Genomic DNA, 19462 nt, shown 5'->3' with positions numbered 1-19462 from the left:
AAGTGTCAAAAAAAAATTGACAACAGAGTTCTAACCTCACAATTCAAAGTACAATGTACAATAGATACGTCAAATGCAATTTGGCAATTAGTAATTATTTGAGCAGCAGTGTCGGAGAATGTGCAAAAGCTGGTGCGAAATTGAGTACAGCGTGACTGCGGTCTATTAGTTTTTAGTGAAAAAAAATGCCGCGTTCCAGCAAGGAAATACTAAAAGTTCCGCCGCATTACTTCCACGAGCTGCCGCAGGAAGATGAGGAGCGCCTGGAGCGACTTTTCGTCAAACTGGACAAGAACGGCAACGGCAGAATCGATATCCACGATTTGTCCGCAGCCCTACACGAACAAGGAGTGAACCAAAAGTATGCCGAGAAATTTATTAAGCACAATAAAACAGCCACCGGCGACCTGGCCCTGGCCGATTTTATCTACTACGTCCGGGAGCATGAGAAGAACCTTCGTTTGCATTTTGCCAGTTTAGACAAGAACCGCGATGGTAAAATCGACCTGGAGGAGCTGGTGCGGGCTTTTAGTGATTTGGGCATACCCTTGGACAGGCGGGAGGCCACCAACCTGCTGCAGAGAATGGATCAGGATGGGAGTCTTAATATTAGTTATGATGAATGGCGGGACTTTCTTTTGTTGGCCCCAAGCAACAACATTCAGGACCTTATCACTTACTGGAGACACTCCACATATTTGGACATTGGAGAGGATATGAATGTACCTGATGACTTCACCCCAAGTGAACTGCAGTCAGGAAAGTGGTGGCGACATTTGGCAGCTGGTGGGGTGGCTGGAGCAGTGTCCAGAACGTGTACTGCCCCTTTGGACAGGCTGAAGGTGTTCCTCCAGGTACAACCCTCCAAACAGAGGATAGCAGATTGCTTACAGACTATGGTTAAGGAGGGTGGTGTTGCTGGTTTATGGCGAGGTAATGCAATGAATGTGTTGAAAATTGCACCGGAAACTGCAATAAAGTTTGCAGCCTATGAGCAGATTAAAAGGTTGATTAAAGGCGACTCTAAAGAGGCTTTGAGTATATATGAAAGGTTTACGGCGGGGGCGATAGCAGGTGGTGTAAGCCAAACCATCATTTACCCTCTAGAAGTGTTAAAAACTCGACTGGCTTTACGAAAAACGGGACAGTACAACAGCATTGCAGATGCAGCTTACAAAATCTATGTATCTGAGGGTCTTAAAGCATTTTATCGGGGCTACATTCCTAATATTTTGGGGATTATTCCATATGCGGGTATTGATTTAGCTGTATATGAAACATTGAAAAAAAAATACTTTAAAACTCATGGGACTGATGAACAACCGGGGTTTTGGACATTACTCGCTTGCGGTAGTGCTAGTAGTACATTAGGGCAGATGTGTTCCTACCCTTTGGCCTTGATACGCACCCGATTGCAAGCCCAAGTGGTGCATGCTTCAATAGATCCCACATCAGCCACAATGTCCCGGGTTTTCCGAACTATCGTTCAGAAAGAAGGTATTTTGGGACTGTACCGGGGCATTACGCCCAATTTTATTAAAGCAATTCCCGCAGTTAGTATCAGTTATGTCACCTATGAGTATACAAGTCAACTCCTGGGTATTCACATGACATGATTGTGATGAATTTTAGGCCTGAATTTATTTATTTATTTAATTATTAGGGTAATTTTTTTAATCGCCTTTTTTGACAACAGTGAAGCTTAATTCCTCCCAAAGTATTGTTTTTCTTTACTACTACAACTATCAAATTTTGTGAAATATTTATATAAGACAATGTCTATTAGGTTAGGAATGGGTTCTGTGATAATTTTTAATATTGTAGGTAGTAAATAGACCTTGTCATGGTGGTGACACCACTTGTTCTCAAAATTTAAGTAACTTATTATTGATTGCATCAAAGAGCTGGCTTATAATTTTTTTTAAAATAGCCTACACTTCCATCTGGCTTCAATGTTAGTAAATTTAGTTCATTAGAACATTTTGGTTTTATTTAATAAATTACAACTATACTGAAAAATGCTCCTTTTCAATTATTGTATGAAACAATAAAAAACTGCAACACTTATGATTACAGCTTGTTTCTAAGGCTTTTATTGCTTAAGCCTTATCAGGAGAAATCCGGCACAAACTTGAAATTCAACAAGTTAATTGGCTAATCATGTTTGATTGACTCAGCTTTAGAAATCAGAAACGAAACTATATCATTCTAAAGGATCATCTCAAGAATTTGTTGCTAATTAAATATAAGCCATTATTTATTTAAAACAGGTAGAAAGTGTTGAATACATTCTTATTCGCATATAACGCATGCGATTTAGACTGACCTACAAATTAAATAATTTGGCAAAAGCTCCATGGTCAGGAAATTTTATTTGAATATGAATTATTTTCGTTGGCTTTGCTAGCCAAACCAGTTTTAACCAGTAATCAATAAGCTGTAATCAGGGAATGTTCTGTAAATGACGAGTTTAGAGTGTTTTGGCCCTTCAGTTTCGAAAGTATTACGACAGTGGGCGATTCACTTGCAATTTCAAAGCTGACCTTTATTTCAAGTGCGTTTCCTGTTAGACACGTGGACCTTCGTTCGATAAGACACATGTTTGATTAACAATAATTAATACCTAATTAAACTGAATTCCAACTGAAGTATTTGTGCTACTCCAAAGCGCTGATTTTTAGTTATACTGTTAGTTAAAAAAATTGAATCTTTGTTATAAATTCCTGCTTTACTCATTAACACGTTATGAGGATAGTCGTGTGTATTTTAAGGGTTGTTAACTTATTGCATTTTTGTCCTTGCGTGTGTTACTCGTTGATATTGATGCATTTTCAATTTTAAAAATACAATTTCAAAAAATACTCAAAACTGTATAATAGCACTTAATAAATTCCTGTTAAATCAAATATGGGCTTTTTTGTTCAGTTTTCTAGGTATTGCAATTGCAACATTGTACTGATTAATATTTAAGGAAAACAAGCAAACTGAACCCAGACATTGACCTTTGAGTCCAAGAAAACAGGCCGATTTTTGATCCAGTTTAAAACGGAGGTTCCCGCTTGGGGATTAATGATGACGCATTATTTGATATAAAATACCCTTGTGATTAGTGAGAAAACAAAAGAACTCCAAAATATACCAGAATGTGTGTATAAAAGCGCTTTTAAAAGTCAATATTTCACACCAGTACACTTATCTGTGAAGTATTTGTAATTTACAAGTTTATTGTGTTATATGTACTAGACGACACGTGATAAGTGAGAAATGAGATTTGCTAATTTTAGTAGGGCTTCATTATAAGAATACCTAAGGCTGCTTTAAATTTTCCACGTCCAATTCACTTAATTACTCAGATTTGTGGTGATAAAAGGTGACAAAGGGAAAGATTGTGAAAACACACTTAAAAGGTCTAACAAAGGTTACTTTCTATGACTTTGCCACAAGTTTTGGTGGTAAAAAAAATGTCAATAAGTTTCATTGGTTGAATGCTCACGTGACTATGACATTTTCTGTGACTTGTGTCCAATGGATGCATCTATTTCTCTGATTACTAGTTGGAGATTCTCTCTAGGAACAGACCTAACATCTTTCACCTTTTTTATTAAGAGTCCAGTGGCGTTGGCCAGGTTGGCCTTACTTTTCAACTGGTCAACCATTTTGCAGGATTAAAAGTTGGTGTAACTTACAACATTTTTCCGTCAACTGTAGTTTGTAATAAATGTTTATAAATTCTACAAAGTTTAAAAAAAAACTAATTGTCAATTGTATACGCGACACGGCAAACCGAAATCACAGGCACCCTTGACAATGACAGTTAGTTTTGTCGGTAATGGTGGATGTCAACTAAAGAATGCGTGTCTATTTCTCTCTGTTTCATACAAATAAAAAAGGATAGAACTATACTATGAGTGTATTTGGTTTGACGGAAAAAATGTTGATTTTTTTTCATTTTCTTTCTTGGAATATTATGATAAAAATATTATCATAAGTTGAAGGAAAAAAAACAGTCTGTATTAGTCCTTAACGCCTACACAACACAAAATTATCACAATTTTACAGCTTAATGGTGATAGTGGAATACTCGTCATCACTTAAATCGACTGGCACCTGCACCAATCCATTATCATCCGCCTTGTCCAGAATATCACAAATTAAAGGGGATTCCACCCCTAAAATGTACTCGCAATATTTGGGTTCGAGTAGGTAAAGGGACACGCTTGAAGGGTTAGCCGCTTTCTCTAAACATTTCAATTTCACCTCAGTTTGACGGGGTTGGCCGGTTTTATCGCACACGCTACCCTACAAAAATATCCCAATTAAAACCACCTAAAGTAAAATACAGGAAAACTAACATCAGAGTAAAAGTGAGACAATTGCCGCCTAGATCCTACTGGTTTAGGTCGTTTATGTGGATGCTCTTTGATCCAATCCAAGTGTTTTTGTTTGTTGAACATTCCCAAGTTAATTGAAGTCCTTGATCCGTCCCGTTCAATGTGAAATTGTTCTACACTTTTGCCGTAACAAAACTCAAATTTCCACCATCCAGTTCCTAGAAAAATTCTATAAATCCAACCTATAGACACATGACCACCCTCACCTCCATATAAGCAGTATTTTCCTTGTAAAAACTCTTTAACAGGAGTGGTATCAGCCACTTTATCTGTAACAAACTTGGGTGATTTTGAATCGCCACTGATTGCAGTGATTGCATCCTCTGGTTTAAATTGTATCAACTCCACCTTAAAAACAACATTAAACCATTTTGCTATTGGTTTTCTTGACAAATAATAACCTACTTTAATTCTATCAACTTCAGCATTTTTTCTGAGTTTAGCACTTTCTGATTTCAATTTTCTCAAACTGTAGGGCTCAGCCTCAGCTCCCTCTAAAGGCAAACAATTTATTTTCAAGTCTCCAGTGTCTTTTGGTTTGTATTTAGGATGGGAGCACAACAATGGAGTTAAAATTATGATTTCATAGGAACATGTTGATGTTTCTTTAAGTAGAAATACTTCATGTTTACCTAAAAACAAACCAGTTTACATAATTTGTCTTAGATGTACATGCACAATGATTTACCATGAATGAAGCACACATAAATCACTTTGGTTGTTCGTGGTTTGTTGTAATTGAGGTCACAAGCTGTACCATTACCCATTGTTAACTGAAAACTCTTGACTATACTAAAATACCATACAAATCAATCAAGTTACCTCAAAGTAGGGTAAATTGGAATTTTCAATTTTTTTAGTTGGGATTACAGAGTCTTCTTTTAAGTCTTCCCTTTCTTTCTGGTCTTTTTCCAACAAGCGGTCAAAATGCTTCTCATCCCACTTGCCTAGAATGTACTCTTGCAGTTTAATCTTTTTCCCCTCTCTCTCTTCATGATATTGCCGGATATACTTTCCATGGCATACCTCATAGGTCCAGTAACTTTCCAAACGGTATGAACATGTGCCTAAATAAGTAACATTTAAACTACATTCAAAACAACAATAAAATTGCACTAACCTTGAGAGATAAGTGGTGAAATGAGCTCCAAAGGACTGGGACCTGAGTATGGTTCTAAAGGTGTTTCTTCTTTTTCCACAATGTTGGGTAGGTAACACTTGTATTTCTCCTTCAAGGAGGAAGTGACCAACAAAGTTTCAGTGTAGTCATTACCCAGACCTTCAGCTAAATTGCCAGGGAAGTTAATATCAAATAGGACTGTATCATCAAATCCTTTGATGTCATGTTGTTTGGTGTAGAAAAACAGGGAAAACCAGTAAATAAAGTACACGCTCCAGGCCATGTTAAAACTTTAACTAATCACATTTAAAAATTATCTGATACAGATTTTTGAATAGTTTTCAAAGTTTTTAAATTGAATTAGGAGCTAGGGTACGTGACATGTTTTGATTGGATTTATTTGTTTACTTGTCATCCATCTGTCAAAGTCATGACAATCAATTTGACTCGTGGAGAGTAGTTACTTTATTGTTTCTATCTTTGTCTCTCTAATACGTTACTCTGTTTGCCCGTCTTTATCATTCCAGCTTTGTTCAGTTTCCAGTTATTAATCACACCAAAACACCTAACCTAACTTAAATTTAATTAACCTAACCTAACTAAACTAGTGATTTAAAAAATTTATAGGACTCACAACATGGTAACTACAATATTTTTTGCTAGCTTAAATTGGTAAACTAAACTCATCTTGTTACAGCCTAAAATCAAACAATTAGAAAAATGCAAACATCCAAACAGCAGGAAAACCAAGGCTCTAGCAAAAACTTTAAAGAGATATACTAGTGGAGCATGCTATTTAAGAAATCAGTGAAGTATCACTTTTTTTTTTAAAGGCAAACTGCAAAAGAAAAGTCTAAGTCAGCCAGTTACATAAAACAAAACATGATTGGAGAGAAATTGGTGTGGTTCAGAGACCATCTGGACCCTGAATTGACTGCTTTAACTCCAAGGGAGCTGGAATTACTTATACTCAAATATTTAGGTTAGCTGCTTTCTTAAACACGTAAATTATCACTGTTGATGTTTTGTAATTAGGCCGCTTTGATGAGGAATTGGAGCAAATTAAACTGAAGCATTCAATTGGTCAGAGGAAAAACAGGCAGCATGCTAGCAGAGAGGACATCATCAATATGACACTAAAAAGGGAAAGGGAGGAGTTTAAAGCTTGTGGAATTGGTAAGTAAATTTACATAAAAATACTTAGAAAGTGTTGTGTTATAGGTGTTGAATGTTGTTTCAGAAATTCCTGATTTACTTCAGCCTAGTCATTTAGCAATGTTGAAAAATTGGACAGGAGAGCTTAGGTTTTTACAAAACTTCAAACTGAAAAGGTTCAGTTTAGGAAATTTGAAAAGTTATAAAGAAAAAGCTGTTTCTAGTTAAGTTCTGTTTATTAAATTATATTTATTTTCAGCCAATTTCTTCTGGGTTTTTACTTGAAAAGTTACTGAAAATATAGTGTATGTCTGGTAAGAACAGTGATAATATATAAGAGCAAAAACACCCAGGATATAAGAGCCAAATTGACAATTTGATTTTTATAGGTCCTTATACCTTCTTCATTGGGTGACAAATATTAATGGTTTTTTTAATTGACAAAACAAGAAAAGTGTAACTTTCTTTGAACAATTTTTGTGTGTGTGTGTTTAATAGTTTTAACCTGGTCCTAGTCTTATATTTAGATACTTTTTTTGGACCTACATCAAACAAACTCACCTAACTCCCATCGAAATTTGTTCACATTGCAATAAAGTGAAAAATTTATGGCAAATTTGAGCTTTTGGCTAATCTTGTACACACATATTAAATTCCTTTGTCATTAGTCCTTGAATTTTAATCCAGACAGTATGTGAATACTCTGGATAAACAAAATAACCCAGTCTCTGTCCTAAATTCCTTTTCTCATGGTTTGACTGAAAATAAACGTAGCATATTTCACAAGAACAAAGAATAAGAGATGATATAAATTGGTAGAGCAGGAATGTCGAACGCATATGGCGGGCCGTTTCTCAAAATATTTCCCGCGTTTCGAACGATCCACGGTTGCAAACACCGTGCGGAATGCGGCCGAAATATTTTGTTTACACGAATATATCCCGAAGGAATGCGTGGAAAATAGCCCAGGTAGAAAATGCGAAATTCCGTGACTCAGTCACTCAGTTTCGACACGGTGCTCGGCGAGCCACGTTCTCTCTTCAGCTTTTCTGAATCATATTGTTGTTTTTTGTTCGATTTGAAAAATGGAACTAGTGCAGTCCATCGAAGCCCTAAGTAGCAGTGATAAAGGCTTAATGAATAAGGCCGGTTCGGTGCAAGAAATTTTAAAAGACAGTTTGAGGGAAGAAGACATTCAAAGGTAAGTTGCTGTTAATGTACAAGAACATCAATAATTTGTAAGGTTTCTGATTTGCGTTTTAATGGTTAAAACAGTCAGAATTTAAGTTATTAGAGGACATAATTTTATGTATTTTGAGTGACACTTTATAGTAGTCAATTTCAGCTACTTTGAAGCCGTTAAGCAGATAGAGTTTTTATAACAAGAACTTCTATTTTTAGATAAAAAACAACACTTTATAAAAGTCACTAAACAACAATTTCTTTTGGAATTTATGGTTCGTGCGAGGGCGAAAAAGATACAAAAATATTTTTTTGGCCAGTGCCAAATCCATCTAATTACGACAAGAGCATTTAGGCATCTACGTCATGAATATTTACAATAGGAGTGCCAAAAAGTGACGCCTTTACTTTTTGTTAATCAGTTTCCGCCAAATGTGTAATAAATCACGCGGCAACGAAAAAAACACAACGTCCGCGATTTGTTAGCCTTAATTACCGCTTGATTACTTATAACTATTGGGATTTTTTCCAGGTTGGCGTACTCTAAATTGGTGCCCACGTTGGAGGCCCCATTGAGAAACAGCAGCATTTCGATCTTGACCGACCATTTGATCCTCACATCGGCCGCTTTTGTTAATTCGGGGATCGTGGACGCTGCCGGGGTCACTTGCGTCATTAGCGCAGCTCCCGAATTACCTTTGGTGCCCCTCAGCGAAAATGTCACATTCCATAGAGTCGATATTTTGGATTGTTTCGACTGTAATATCAGCAAATTTTTTGATGACGTCTCAGACCTGATTGAGAAGGTAATTTTGTTGTTTACATTATTGCTTACTAAAAGCGTCACAAAATTGGAAAATATAGCGCAACCTAGATCGTGTGTTGCAGTTCCGCAATTCTAATTGATATATAAACATTTATCCAATTTTAACTAAAATTAGATCGGAATTTCAAGAAATTTTATTGAATTACAAAGTAGATGCACACCAGAGTACTTAGCACTCTATTTAATTTAATTCATGTATACAGGTGTGGTAAATCCAAAACCGCGTAACGGACAGAGAAACGTACATTATTGCATGCGCGGGACTAAGACAGAAAACGGAAAAAATATCAAGTAGGCCATATTTTCAGCGCGCTGTTGCCAAACGCCAAGTTATTTTGTCGACGGTATTTGAGTGATACTTGGCGTTCGGCAATAACGCGCTGAAAATATGGCCTACTTGATATTTTTTCCGTTTTCTGTCTTAGTCCCGCGCATGCAATAATGTACGTTTCTCTGTCCGTTACGAGGTTTTCCTATGGTCGGTTTTGGATTTACCACACCTGTATATTAGTAAGGCAAATGTAAAGAAAATATTTATCCTCTGAAGATGAAATAACAAACCAGTCAATCTGTCCCATGTTGAGTGATTCATTGTTTATTTTTAATCGGCAAAAACATGAAGAACTTTTTTCAACTGTGCAATTTGTATAAGCGCCATTAAAAAACCTGCTAAAACAGCCAAGTTTCCGATGAATGAACCAACATGAATAATAAATACCTTTATATTTTTAGGTTTATATGCGTGTTTCGCAACCACAAATTTGTTAAGTATCTATAACTTTTTTAGGCACACCTACGAGTTGCGCACGTCATCAACTCTATTATAGACCCACAAACTTTTTATAAAATTTTGAATTTTTACGAATAAGCTGTAATCATTTACTTAATAAATATAGGCGCAAAATCGACACAGAAATTTAAACTATTAGGGTGACAGTTTGTCTGGTACAAATGTGACGTAATTTACCTGTGACTTACATAAAAAAAATTTCAGGTGACGTCGTCAGGTAATCGAGTCCTAATCTACTGTGTGGCGGGGGTAAGCAGATCGGCTACCCTATGCATAGTCTATTTGATGAAATACCGTCACCTGACCCTTCTGGAAGCGTACAATTACGTTAAATCGCGCAGACCTAGAATCAAACCGAATTGCGGTTTCTTCAAACAGCTAATTCAGTACGAAGAAGAGTTGTACGGGAAAAGCACGGTACGCATGGTGTACAACGAGTACGTCCAAATGAGCATTCCCGAAGTGTACGAGGGTCAGTACCGGAAAATCCATATTCCCACCAGGAGGTTCAGGGATAAGTGTAAACGCGGTTGTTTAGTTTAGTCTACTAAAATGTTGACCTCATTGAGGGAATTCCAAGAGGGTACACCAAAAGTGTGTTTGGAACTAACTACGAATTAGGCTCAGTTGTGCAACAATGTGTGTTAAACTGAGATTAATACAGGAATTGCACAACAGGGCCTTAATAACAAAACGGCAGTACTAATCAAAAATGTGATATAACCAAATACGCCTTTGATTAATGTACGGTAGGTTAAGAAACCTCTGAAGGGGACCAACCAAATTTGTATTTTGTATTAATAATATCTATTAATAAAAAAATTGTTTTAGTGACATCAATTCCTATCCAATTACATCTAAACTCAATTCATTGATTCATGTGAGTGACGTTAATTTGCTGGTGGCACGTCATTAATGTCACTATTCCATTGTTTTGCTTGTGTTGTATATGTTTTCTGAAAATAATAAAAATTGAATAAAATGATTAATTGACCCGAAAATCACTGCTAAAGGACAATCTGTCCTAAAGAAACCTCGTTTACGTGTATCGCGAAGATGATATAATCTACAAATTAAACAGAAGCAATATTTAAGGGTGGCAAAATGCCGCGCGTTAAAGCCTCCCCAAAAAAATGCATTAAAAGCAACGTACAACAACCTGAAAACTCCTGGGTGTTTTTGCTCAAAGGTAAACGATTTCAATCTGTAATGTTGTTGTGACATTTTTCTTTTAAATCAGGTGAGGCATTGGAATTGTCTGAACAATACACAGGCAAAGGCACCCCTGATGTAGTTAATTTGAGACACCCTAGCACAGGAGAATCTGCCGTTTTCTTATTCTCTCCCAGTAATAATTCAGTGCAAGAAGTCATTACCTTTGATGGAGGTCGCAGGTCTTGGTTTATTGATGATGTGGTCAAGAGTGATGGTAAAATGCAGCTTTCCACACCTATTGATCCTATTTTTTTGGGTGAGAATCTGGTGTTTTTTCCCCTCTAGCCCAGTTAATTATTGTGTTTTGTTCAGTGTTGCCATACTTGAAAAAGTTTTGCTCTACTTATGCTCAACCTTTGGATCAATTATTAAGAGATCAAGAGTATCCAGAAACTGAAAGATTGTTAAAATCAAGTGGGTTAAGTTATTTGACTATGATTGCAGATAAAAAGGTAAGGTAATTTAACGGGTTAGTATCAAAATGGTTTAATAATTTGTTTTTTGGCATGTGATCCAATTAATTGTTCTCCACTATACTACTAAATATCTAATAATGGTAATTTTTATTGTAAATGCAAATAGAATGATAGTTAGACAAGATAGACAAGGTGAATGACAGTTGACATTTCTAAAATTTTTTTTGTGACAGTGACAGTTTTTTGCTTCCTGGCTTCATTTGTTTGGTTTAATTTAAAAATTTTTATATTGGTTTTGTTATAGGGTAGTGACGATTTGAACGCGTACAAGTACAACGAGGACAAAACGCTAAACTGGCTGAAAAAGAAAACAGAACGAGTGGCCGAAATTTTGAAACAAAAAAACATTCACGTAACCGGATCTGGCGCGGTGTCCGGTAATTTTGTGCGCACCGCCAAGACCGATGCGGATCACGAGGCTTACCTCAGATACGCCCACGGCATTGTTTCTGAGTATCTGATGGACGATCTCAGTCTGAAATTGTTAAAGTTTCTCGGACTGCCTGAAGAGGCCGCCACCCAAAATTTGAAACGAAAAAGCGGAAACACTCCAGGTAAGTGTTAGTTGGTTTGTGTCAATTTACTAGAAACTGTTGATAAATGTCCTTGTGGGTGAAGAAACATTTTTTGCATTTGCTCACATTATACAAGATAAAACAACACTAGAGACAGGTTTTGGGTATTTAAAAGTGAATTCTAACCACTGGCTGCAATTTATGTGACCATTTTGGGTTGTCTTTCTTGGACAGGCCAAGAATCGAAAAAGCCAAAACTGGATGACGACGACAAACTACCAGCAGGTGGCAGCGTGCTAGATCTGAGTAAACCGGAAATAAAAATGGCGGCCAAAACGCCCAGTTTTACCGCCAAAGATAAAGCCAGAGCGAAAGTGGCGGGGGGAAGTAAATCAATCAGTTCATTTTTTAAGAAAATATAATCGCGTTTCGATGATTTGTTAGAGAAGCATAGAGGTGTTACTGTCTGTGGCTCTAAACGGAAAAGAGCTGTTTGATAGTTTTTTTTTTTATTGCGCATAACTCAATATTGTGTTAGATTCAAGGTTGTTCATATGCCAGTAAAATTAAGTTTTACAGACATAGTACGTTGATTTCTAAGACTGAGGCAAATTAATGGTAATTGTGTACTTGTAGCTAGGCTTGACTGTATTTGAATAAATAAAACATTCACTTAAGTTTTTTTTATGGTATTAAATCATTATTTCTGTATCCCAATCAATACTCCTCCACTACAGTTCTCTCAAGTTTTAACTCATCCAACTGTTTGATGATATCATCAATTTCCTCTTGAGTTATGGTAACATCGACACCACATTCCTTCTGCTCACTCCTAATAAATTCCAGGCTTCTAATTTTCTCTTCCAGAAAGGCGGGCTGTTCATTTTCAAATTTTAAACTAAAACCTTTTAATGTAGTTTATTTTTTTTGTGTTTAAAAGCTTGTCTTACCGTAACGTGTCCAGTTTATCCTGTTTAACTTTTTCACAATGTTTATTGGTTAGTTTTACTAAGGACTCTCTGCGCGCTACCCATCTGAATTCAGAGGGTGGGGGTTTGTACACAATGTTTAATTTTTCTAGCACCCATTCGAATTTTTTGTAGTCAGTTTTCCGTAAACATTTTAAGTACTTTTTTCTCTTGTCTATCAACTCTTTGAGCTGCACTTTAATTTGTTTTTCCCTAGGAAATCGTTGATGGACCTCTTGCCACGCTCTGATCCTACCTAAAAATCATTTTTGATGTCAACAGTTATGGTTATTTATTAACATGCTAACCTGTCCATCTAGCCAAAACCACTTCAATGGTATTTAAATCATACTCATGTACTTTGACAGCTTCATGGATCTCATTAAGGTACAACTTAGTACCTGCTCTCTTCTGATTAAATTCCACAGTAAAGAGCCTTTTAACATAATCATTGGCTCTATCCAGTTCTTTGCAGTTTCTACAGTTGAAACAGTATACAGCTTAAACTAAACGACGGAATAGCCATAATATTTACCTAAACGGTATCAGGTATTGCTTTTTGTCTATTGGGGACATACGCGACAAATCTCCGGACTTTATTGGACTGGTACAGGGAATCCGTTTCGGTCTGCGCCATTTGATTTTCAAATCTGATTTAAAAGCGTACGTTCTTGCTATGTAGTGCAACTGTGGCGTCTCGCACGCCAATGAAAAGATTTTATTCATTTTTTGGGGGGATATGTTGGTTTGAATAATAAATTTTTCCCTTAAAACTCAAAGAACAAGCACAATTTTTTAAATACATAACCTCAATTATTATGATTTAGTCTGTCATCTGACATTATCTATCACGTGATTGCTGTATTTGCCAACTTATGCTACATCACATGACCAATGCTCGTTTTTTATTTATAACCTACAAGTTTCCTGTTTCTCCTAATCCAAAAAATTAAAAATTATATTTAATAATAAAATAAAACAGAAAACAATTAATATTTATGAGACACTTTAGTAATGCTAATAAAACAATATTCACCCAATATATGCTATACAAAATATAAAGACTAAACTTTTGAATGTATACCAATAATCTTAATTTTTTTTAGGTCTAGCTCCAAATATTGAGCTCCCCACTCTGACATTTGTACTCCCCAGACTGATTGCGTGTTCAAAATCATCTGACATTCCCATGGATAGTCCTACATCTCTCCAGTTCAAACCTAATTCCTTACACAAATCATCCCTACATTTCCTTAAGCACAAGAAATCCGGATTAGGTCCATGTGATAGGTCATAACCAAACCTACCAATTGTCATTAGACCTTCCAAACTAAAATAGCAACATACAGTTTCTTGGATTGGTAAAAATAAGCCACTTACTTCAAGTTGGGACATTCTTTTATAATATACTCAGCCAAACTGGTGATTTCGGAGGGTTCAACCCCATTTTTCTCCTGTTCTGAGCTTGTGTTTACTTGAAGCATTATATTCAACTTGGTTAATTCAGGAGAGCGGTAATTAGGCCAATTTTTGTTCAGCTGAGTGGCTAATTTCTTTGAATCTACCGTTTCTATCACATATAAATTTGGTACAGCTAACACTTTGTTAACTTTATTTGCTTGCAAATGACCAATAAAGTGCCACTGGATATCCTTACATTTTTCAAGGATGACCGGGTGTTGGGATTTGTCCTGTAGCTCCTGGACATAGTTTTCTCCAAAATGTCTCTGCCCTAGACATAGTAAGGATTGAATTAAAAAACCGAATAGCTATATGATGGTCACAAACCTTCTTCATAAGCCTCAACTATCAGTTCAACAGGTTTAATTTTACTCACAGCTACTAAACGGGGTGTAATACCATCAAATTCTACGTTTCGTTTGCTGCAAGCCACCTCTATTTGCTCAAGAACCTTACGGAGCCCCAGTTTAACATCAATCTCTGCCATGACTTTAATCATTCTAGGCTATTCTATTTGGATTTGCATGTAGTTTGTAAAGTCATGTTTGTATTTCGCTATCAATGTTTCTTTTGGGTTTTATTTTGAAAATTATTACGTTTGTTATTGTTTTATTTAGTTGATGAAAGTGACAAGACGTATGTCGTCTTGTCACGTGACCATCTGACGTCATTTGTAGGCCGGGCTATCAATAATTTACGCTGTAAGCATAAACAAAACATTATATTGAAAAGGTTTATTTTGAAATTAAGCAGCAAAATATAGAAAAATACGGTTATTAAAAACGCGCTCGTCTATGCTGAGCCGCTATAGTACGGAGTTTAAGCACTTAAAAATTAATACTGTACAATCTTACAAGTGGACTTAAGCTAGTGGATTTCAATGACTTAGGTAGGGCTGACGTTGCTTCTAGTCATGCGTTGCTGTTGTTCTTTTTTATATTCGGCCGCTGTGTTTTCCAGTTGCTCTTTCAATATCAACAGCTCTCTTATTCTTTGGTACACTGGATCCTGCAAAAAAAATGCTTTAACTTTGGTTTTGAAAATAGAGTAGAATTATTAACTTGGGTTCTCATGCTAGGGTTCCAACGGCAATAATAACCTTTCCATAATTTAATATGCCGGATACTAGCCACGGGAACTAGAACTCGTTCCTGTTTACTGTTAGCCCAAAACAACGGGTTTCGATACAAATCCAAGTTGCTGTTAGTGTAGGACCACAGAGAAACGGTGGTATCTTTCACTTCTAGAATTATATGAAACGTTGTAGTTATAACAAGAAACTTGTGAGATGCAGATTTGAACTTGCTTTCCAAGACTCGTTCGCGTTCGGTGTTGAAGAGGAAAGTGCCGAAACGACACGAGTACAAGTGATCTAAAATGGTGATTAGGAAATGTTCATTGAACTCGAAAGCGTTTGGGAATTGTTGCGTAATTTGCCAGACGCAATCAACAAACTGCAGAAAAACGGGAGAACGATCTGCGTCGCTATGGTGATCATCGCCATGGCCCACTCTCTAGTGTAATTAAAATTATTACTTGTCACAAAAGAACAATAATTCACACCTGTTGAAATTTGTGTCCAAAAGACAACCATTCCTTCTCAATTAATATTTCAAATCCTTTAATAGTACGATAATAGGGATCGAGCATCAGCATGGAAAGGGCGGTCAATTGGGCGGTCCTGTCCCACCCATCTGAACAGTGCACCAACACTGACGTTTTATGATTTTCCACCTGAATTTAACCGACCAACAATAGTTAGTAATTTTAGATTTTTTTGCCCTCACCTTGTCAACAATTCGTACTGCTCCGGCTAGAATACATTTGATGTGTTTCAACCAATAAGTTGACTCCAGACCGCTCAACCATTTCACTTCGTCTATATTTGGGTAGCACAGTTCCTTGAGTTTGCGCAACGATTCACGCATCACGTGAATGTTGTGAATGTCGAGGAACACCAGCTCCGCGTGTTGATAGGTGTCCTCGGATTCGTAACTGTACAAAAGTTGTTGTACGTTCACACACACTCATTTAGCGTTTAAGTCACTGTGCTGTTTACGCGAAAACTTACCCTCCACCCTTTGCTTTATTAGCGATTGCATTGGCCGTTGGTCTAGCGTCCATTATGATCATTTTATGACTCTGCGCGTTTGCGTCCATTATCAACTGAATGTAGTGTTCGTCTTCGCGGCATCTCTTCCCACCTACCTAAATTTATGTTTTGTAACAACCCATCAGTATATAAACTGAACGTTCCCCCCTTTGACAGTTGACAAATGAGAGACGATGTCATGCGTCACCCAAAAATTAGAAATAAGCAAGTCATGAAACTGTTTTTTACGTTTATATAAGTTTTGTTCTTTTTCCACCCTAAAAAACAGGCTGCTATTGCACCAATTAGCAAATAAAGTTCCGTTCTAAGGTGAAACCTGTGTACTTTCTTTCGTTGTATGAATCCACAACAAACTGATGCAAAATCTAGCATTACAGTTTTGTATAGTTTAATAATTTCGGTTGTCAAAAATTAACTTACCCCAACTAACGGTTGTGCGCAACGCGTTATAGTGGCCTGAGATTCAGGGTGAATCCAACTTAAAACCGGCAATCTTCCTGAAATTATTTAATTTAACAAAAATCACTAGAAAACAGAAGAATTACACCTCTGCTGCGATAACTGCACACAATTTGGATATTTTCGTCGCTGGCTTGGGCCGGTATGGCCCACACTGCAGGATAACTATCACAAAACGTGTAATTCTCGTTCATTTTCGTGATTTTCCACATATCGTTATTCACACCCTGTAAATAATAACCGAAAGAAACATATTAAACCACCTGTCAAGAATAACTTACTAATCTTTTTAATTCAGCTATTGGCTCGTAAACGGCCCAACCGTTTTCGCTAAACACCTCCTGGTACTCGAAAGCGAACAGTGTCAATTTGAAACTGAGCGGAAACGCGTACATTTGCAATTTTTCGAAAACGGTCCGTCTTGAATGGTTCTCCTGTTTATGGGCGAACCGTAAGTTGCGCATGTCCTTGCAGAATATTTCAATGCCGTAGGCGTTTTCGCCCCTGGATGATGCTCCGCCCACTTTTTCAATACGGGACACCTAAAGTGTGCAACAAATAGGAAAAACGTTACAATCTAATTACTAAAAATTCTTACAACACCCAACGGGACCTCAACAACATTTGACAGGTCTTTGTCGGCTGACCGGAAGTACAATTTGTAATTGGTGACTGTCAAAGTGCCTCGAGCCGGCCCATAATATGGACACAGGTAAGTGACGTCTCTGGCTTGACCTGTCACTTTTTCGCCAGGCAGTAAAGGTATGTCGTCAGGCCGATTCAAGGTTCCTGTGTCTGAGCCTATTTGAGCCTGTTAAAATTCATAGAAGACTATTTTAAGACACTATTTAAGAGCAGAAATTATGATAATATATTTTAAAAAATTAAAAGCAGTAAAATACTTTTTTTCCTTCTAAAGTAGATACAACATTCTCTGTAGAGGTGGAACTAGATGAACAGTAGCTTTTGCTGGGCGATGTTTTACCCCAATTTGCCTATAAATAAACGATTCGTTTACGCGGTAAGTACTACTATTGTTTGATTTTATAGGGGTTTTTGGTACTTACAGAGTCTTGAACCTTGCCTAAATTAAGACTTTTTGTGTCTGAACGATGATAGTCTTTAGCGAAATGATTTGGGTCCATGTCGAGAAGTTCCAAACTTCCGGTTTTTCGGCTCATCGTGGCAACTACCACAATGAAAAAAGCAAAGAGTATTCTTAAATGACTCTAATCTTGAGATAAGTCTAAAAAAAGCTATTAAAATTGGTCCTTATTTATGTATTTATTTATTTATGTTTCTGTCAGTGTGTAACATGACATTTCGAAGAAAATTGACAGTGAAATTGAAACGTCGTGACATGTGTCTCATTTTGAAGAATCACGTGTTAATATTAAGAGGTACTACTGAAGAGGTCATGTGGGCATCTATCACAAGTTGAAAATACTCATTGTCCTATCACATAAGAGACAGATGTCAGGTGTTTTTGTTTTTTTTTTTCTCTAATTTGGTAAGAATTTATTAATAATTTCAGGAAATAACAAATTCACTTATCATTTCATTATCTTTGTAGTTTGAGTAGAGTGAGATTGGTTCTGGAGGATAACTTGCGGAGCTACTCTCTCACAAATTTAAACTCTAAGGCTCCCAACTCTAAAAAAATGTCCTCCAACACTAGTCCTTCCCATTACGTCCAGGACGCTTTTGTAACGGACGCCGACTTTAAAGTTGATATAAATCAACGTATGAAAGTGCCCCAGAAAATCAGCTTCAGTGGCGAAATGAACGGAGACGTGCGACACTCTTGGGCTACCGATAATTTCAACATGCAAGTGCCTGAACGGATTCTGGTGATGGGCCAAGATCAACACATTGGTAAATATCATAAAGCACTTGCATTCAAAGTCTGTACAGGAATATTTTAGGTACCAGGGCACCCCCTAGAGAGATTGCTTTTGACAATTCAATGCTGGCTCGTTCGTCTGAACCATATCTTAATGACTTACCAAGAGTGGCAACACCTCCAAGAAGCTTAACCTTAGACAAATACCCTTTTCCTGGTAAAGATTCTTCCACAGGGTTTTTACAAATAATTAATGTAGGTATTAAAGGTATAAATGATTATCAAGGGGACTCAGAACCTGAAGATCAACTGCCTGTGGTTAAGCCAAAACAAAAAGCTTATCTGAACTTGAATGACTCAACTCATTTAATGTCAAACTCACTTAGGGAAGCCACACCACCAATTGGTAAGTTTGTGTTATTTGTGTGCACTTGAGAATATATTAAAAATTTAGGTGGTGAAAGCTTAACTCCTGCTGAAGAAGTGGTACATCTGAGAAGACAGTTGGCTAAACTGAACAGACGTGTTATGGCTCTTGAACTGGAAAATGTTAATAGATTGCAAAAAGAGAAAATTTTAGCTGGATTTGGTATAGCTTATTTCTTGTTAAAAGTTATTATTTGGATGAACAGGGACTGAGTGGTTTTTTAGTCTAAATGATGCACTGGACTGTTAGTAATAATATTGTTTTTTTTTTGTGATTGCAAAAGTCATAATCCATATATTATTTAGATTGGCAAACCAAAAAATATTTGCTAGGTTATATATGAATAATTTACTCAAATTTTTTTACTCAATCACAATATTACAGATGTTAAGTGTAAAATAGTGTTATAGTGTATTTAATACTTTACTCTGATGTATTATTATTCATGTTGTCATTGTTTTTTTGAAAGATTGACAAAAATAAATACTGTTAGATCATTGCAATAGCATTTTCTTGAATGG

At 36.6% G+C, this 19462-nt stretch overlaps 9 protein-coding genes across 10 annotated transcripts; 5 read left to right on the top strand and 4 right to left on the bottom strand.

Moving 5' to 3' along the window:
• Positions 1-33: 33 nt before the first annotated feature.
• LOC145732348 (mitochondrial adenyl nucleotide antiporter SCaMC-like) lies at positions 34-2906 on the top strand. The gene has a single exon (XM_081984541.1). It carries the CDS (start codon positions 186-188, stop codon positions 1614-1616), a length of 1431 nt encoding a protein of 476 aa, XP_081840667.1. The 5' UTR covers positions 34-185; the 3' UTR covers positions 1617-2906.
• A 1083-nt stretch (positions 2907-3989) lies between these two features.
• On the bottom strand, positions 3990-5906 carry LOC145732347 (endoplasmic reticulum lectin 1-like). 2 transcript variants are annotated; one of them, XM_081984540.1, is made up of 7 exons: positions 5512-5906; positions 5214-5458; positions 5080-5164; positions 4797-5023; positions 4598-4739; positions 4353-4549; positions 3990-4299 (listed from the first exon to the last, which is right to left on the bottom strand). In XM_081984540.1, the coding sequence occupies exons 1-7, from the start codon at positions 5792-5794 to the stop codon at positions 4054-4056; spliced, it is 1425 nt and encodes a 474-aa protein (XP_081840666.1). In that variant the 5' UTR covers positions 5795-5906; the 3' UTR covers positions 3990-4053. The 2 variants fall into 2 exon arrangements, with proteins under 2 accessions (XP_081840666.1, XP_081840665.1); XM_081984539.1 differs by having other exon boundaries at positions 4598-5023.
• Positions 5907-6010: 104 nt separating this feature from the next.
• Positions 6011-6929, top strand: LOC145732365 (translation machinery-associated protein 16 homolog). The gene is made up of 5 exons (XM_081984565.1): positions 6011-6151; positions 6209-6285; positions 6345-6493; positions 6547-6687; positions 6752-6929. Exons 1-5 carry the CDS (start codon positions 6149-6151, stop codon positions 6892-6894), a joined length of 513 nt encoding a protein of 170 aa, XP_081840691.1. The 5' UTR covers positions 6011-6148; the 3' UTR covers positions 6895-6929.
• A 673-nt stretch (positions 6930-7602) lies between these two features.
• On the top strand, positions 7603-10300 carry LOC145732363 (dual specificity protein phosphatase 14-like). Its single transcript, XM_081984563.1, has 3 exons — positions 7603-7867; positions 8381-8654; positions 9669-10300. Exons 1-3 carry the CDS (start codon positions 7752-7754, stop codon positions 10005-10007), a joined length of 729 nt encoding a protein of 242 aa, XP_081840689.1. The 5' UTR covers positions 7603-7751; the 3' UTR covers positions 10008-10300.
• Positions 10301-10408: 108 nt separating this feature from the next.
• Positions 10409-12352, top strand: LOC145732356 (ribonuclease H2 subunit B-like). Its single transcript, XM_081984554.1, has 5 exons — positions 10409-10653; positions 10705-10935; positions 10992-11131; positions 11400-11709; positions 11905-12352. Exons 1-5 carry the CDS (start codon positions 10569-10571, stop codon positions 12090-12092), a joined length of 954 nt encoding a protein of 317 aa, XP_081840680.1. The 5' UTR covers positions 10409-10568; the 3' UTR covers positions 12093-12352.
• LOC145732359 (small ribosomal subunit protein uS15m-like) lies at positions 12344-13459 on the bottom strand. Its single transcript, XM_081984558.1, has 4 exons — positions 13174-13459; positions 12947-13116; positions 12621-12894; positions 12344-12568 (listed from the first exon to the last, which is right to left on the bottom strand). The coding sequence occupies exons 1-4, from the start codon at positions 13362-13364 to the stop codon at positions 12388-12390; spliced, it is 816 nt and encodes a 271-aa protein (XP_081840684.1). The 5' UTR covers positions 13365-13459; the 3' UTR covers positions 12344-12387.
• Positions 13460-13627: 168 nt separating this feature from the next.
• On the bottom strand, positions 13628-14725 carry LOC145732360 (pyridoxal phosphate homeostasis protein-like). Its single transcript, XM_081984559.1, has 3 exons — positions 14427-14725; positions 14019-14370; positions 13628-13968 (listed from the first exon to the last, which is right to left on the bottom strand). Exons 1-3 carry the CDS (start codon positions 14596-14598, stop codon positions 13731-13733), a joined length of 762 nt encoding a protein of 253 aa, XP_081840685.1. The 5' UTR covers positions 14599-14725; the 3' UTR covers positions 13628-13730.
• Positions 14726-14818: 93 nt separating this feature from the next.
• Positions 14819-17972, bottom strand: LOC145732341 (phosphatidylinositol-3,5-bisphosphate 3-phosphatase MTMR2-like). Its single transcript, XM_081984526.1, has 12 exons — positions 17739-17972; positions 17574-17666; positions 17270-17482; positions 16953-17213; positions 16760-16898; positions 16633-16709; positions 16171-16307; positions 15887-16094; positions 15663-15833; positions 15406-15613; positions 15161-15342; positions 14819-15107 (listed from the first exon to the last, which is right to left on the bottom strand). The coding sequence occupies exons 1-12, from the start codon at positions 17850-17852 to the stop codon at positions 14985-14987; spliced, it is 1926 nt and encodes a 641-aa protein (XP_081840652.1). The 5' UTR covers positions 17853-17972; the 3' UTR covers positions 14819-14984.
• Positions 17973-18194: 222 nt separating this feature from the next.
• LOC145732364 (transport and Golgi organization protein 11-like) lies at positions 18195-19444 on the top strand. Its single transcript, XM_081984564.1, has 4 exons — positions 18195-18546; positions 18597-18731; positions 18783-18920; positions 18969-19444. Exons 1-4 carry the CDS (start codon positions 18333-18335, stop codon positions 19151-19153), a joined length of 672 nt encoding a protein of 223 aa, XP_081840690.1. The 5' UTR covers positions 18195-18332; the 3' UTR covers positions 19154-19444.
• The last annotated feature ends 18 nt before the right edge of the window (positions 19445-19462 follow it).

The sequence above is a fragment of the Ips typographus genome, linkage group LG8 (genome assembly GCF_016097725.1).
Source record: "Ips typographus isolate SLU linkage group LG8, UJ_Ityp_2.0, whole genome shotgun sequence".
Lineage (NCBI taxonomy): Eukaryota > Metazoa > Arthropoda > Insecta > Coleoptera > Curculionidae > Ips > Ips typographus.
Note: the sequence above shows the minus strand (reverse complement) of the source record. Positions and strands in the feature narration are given on the sequence as shown.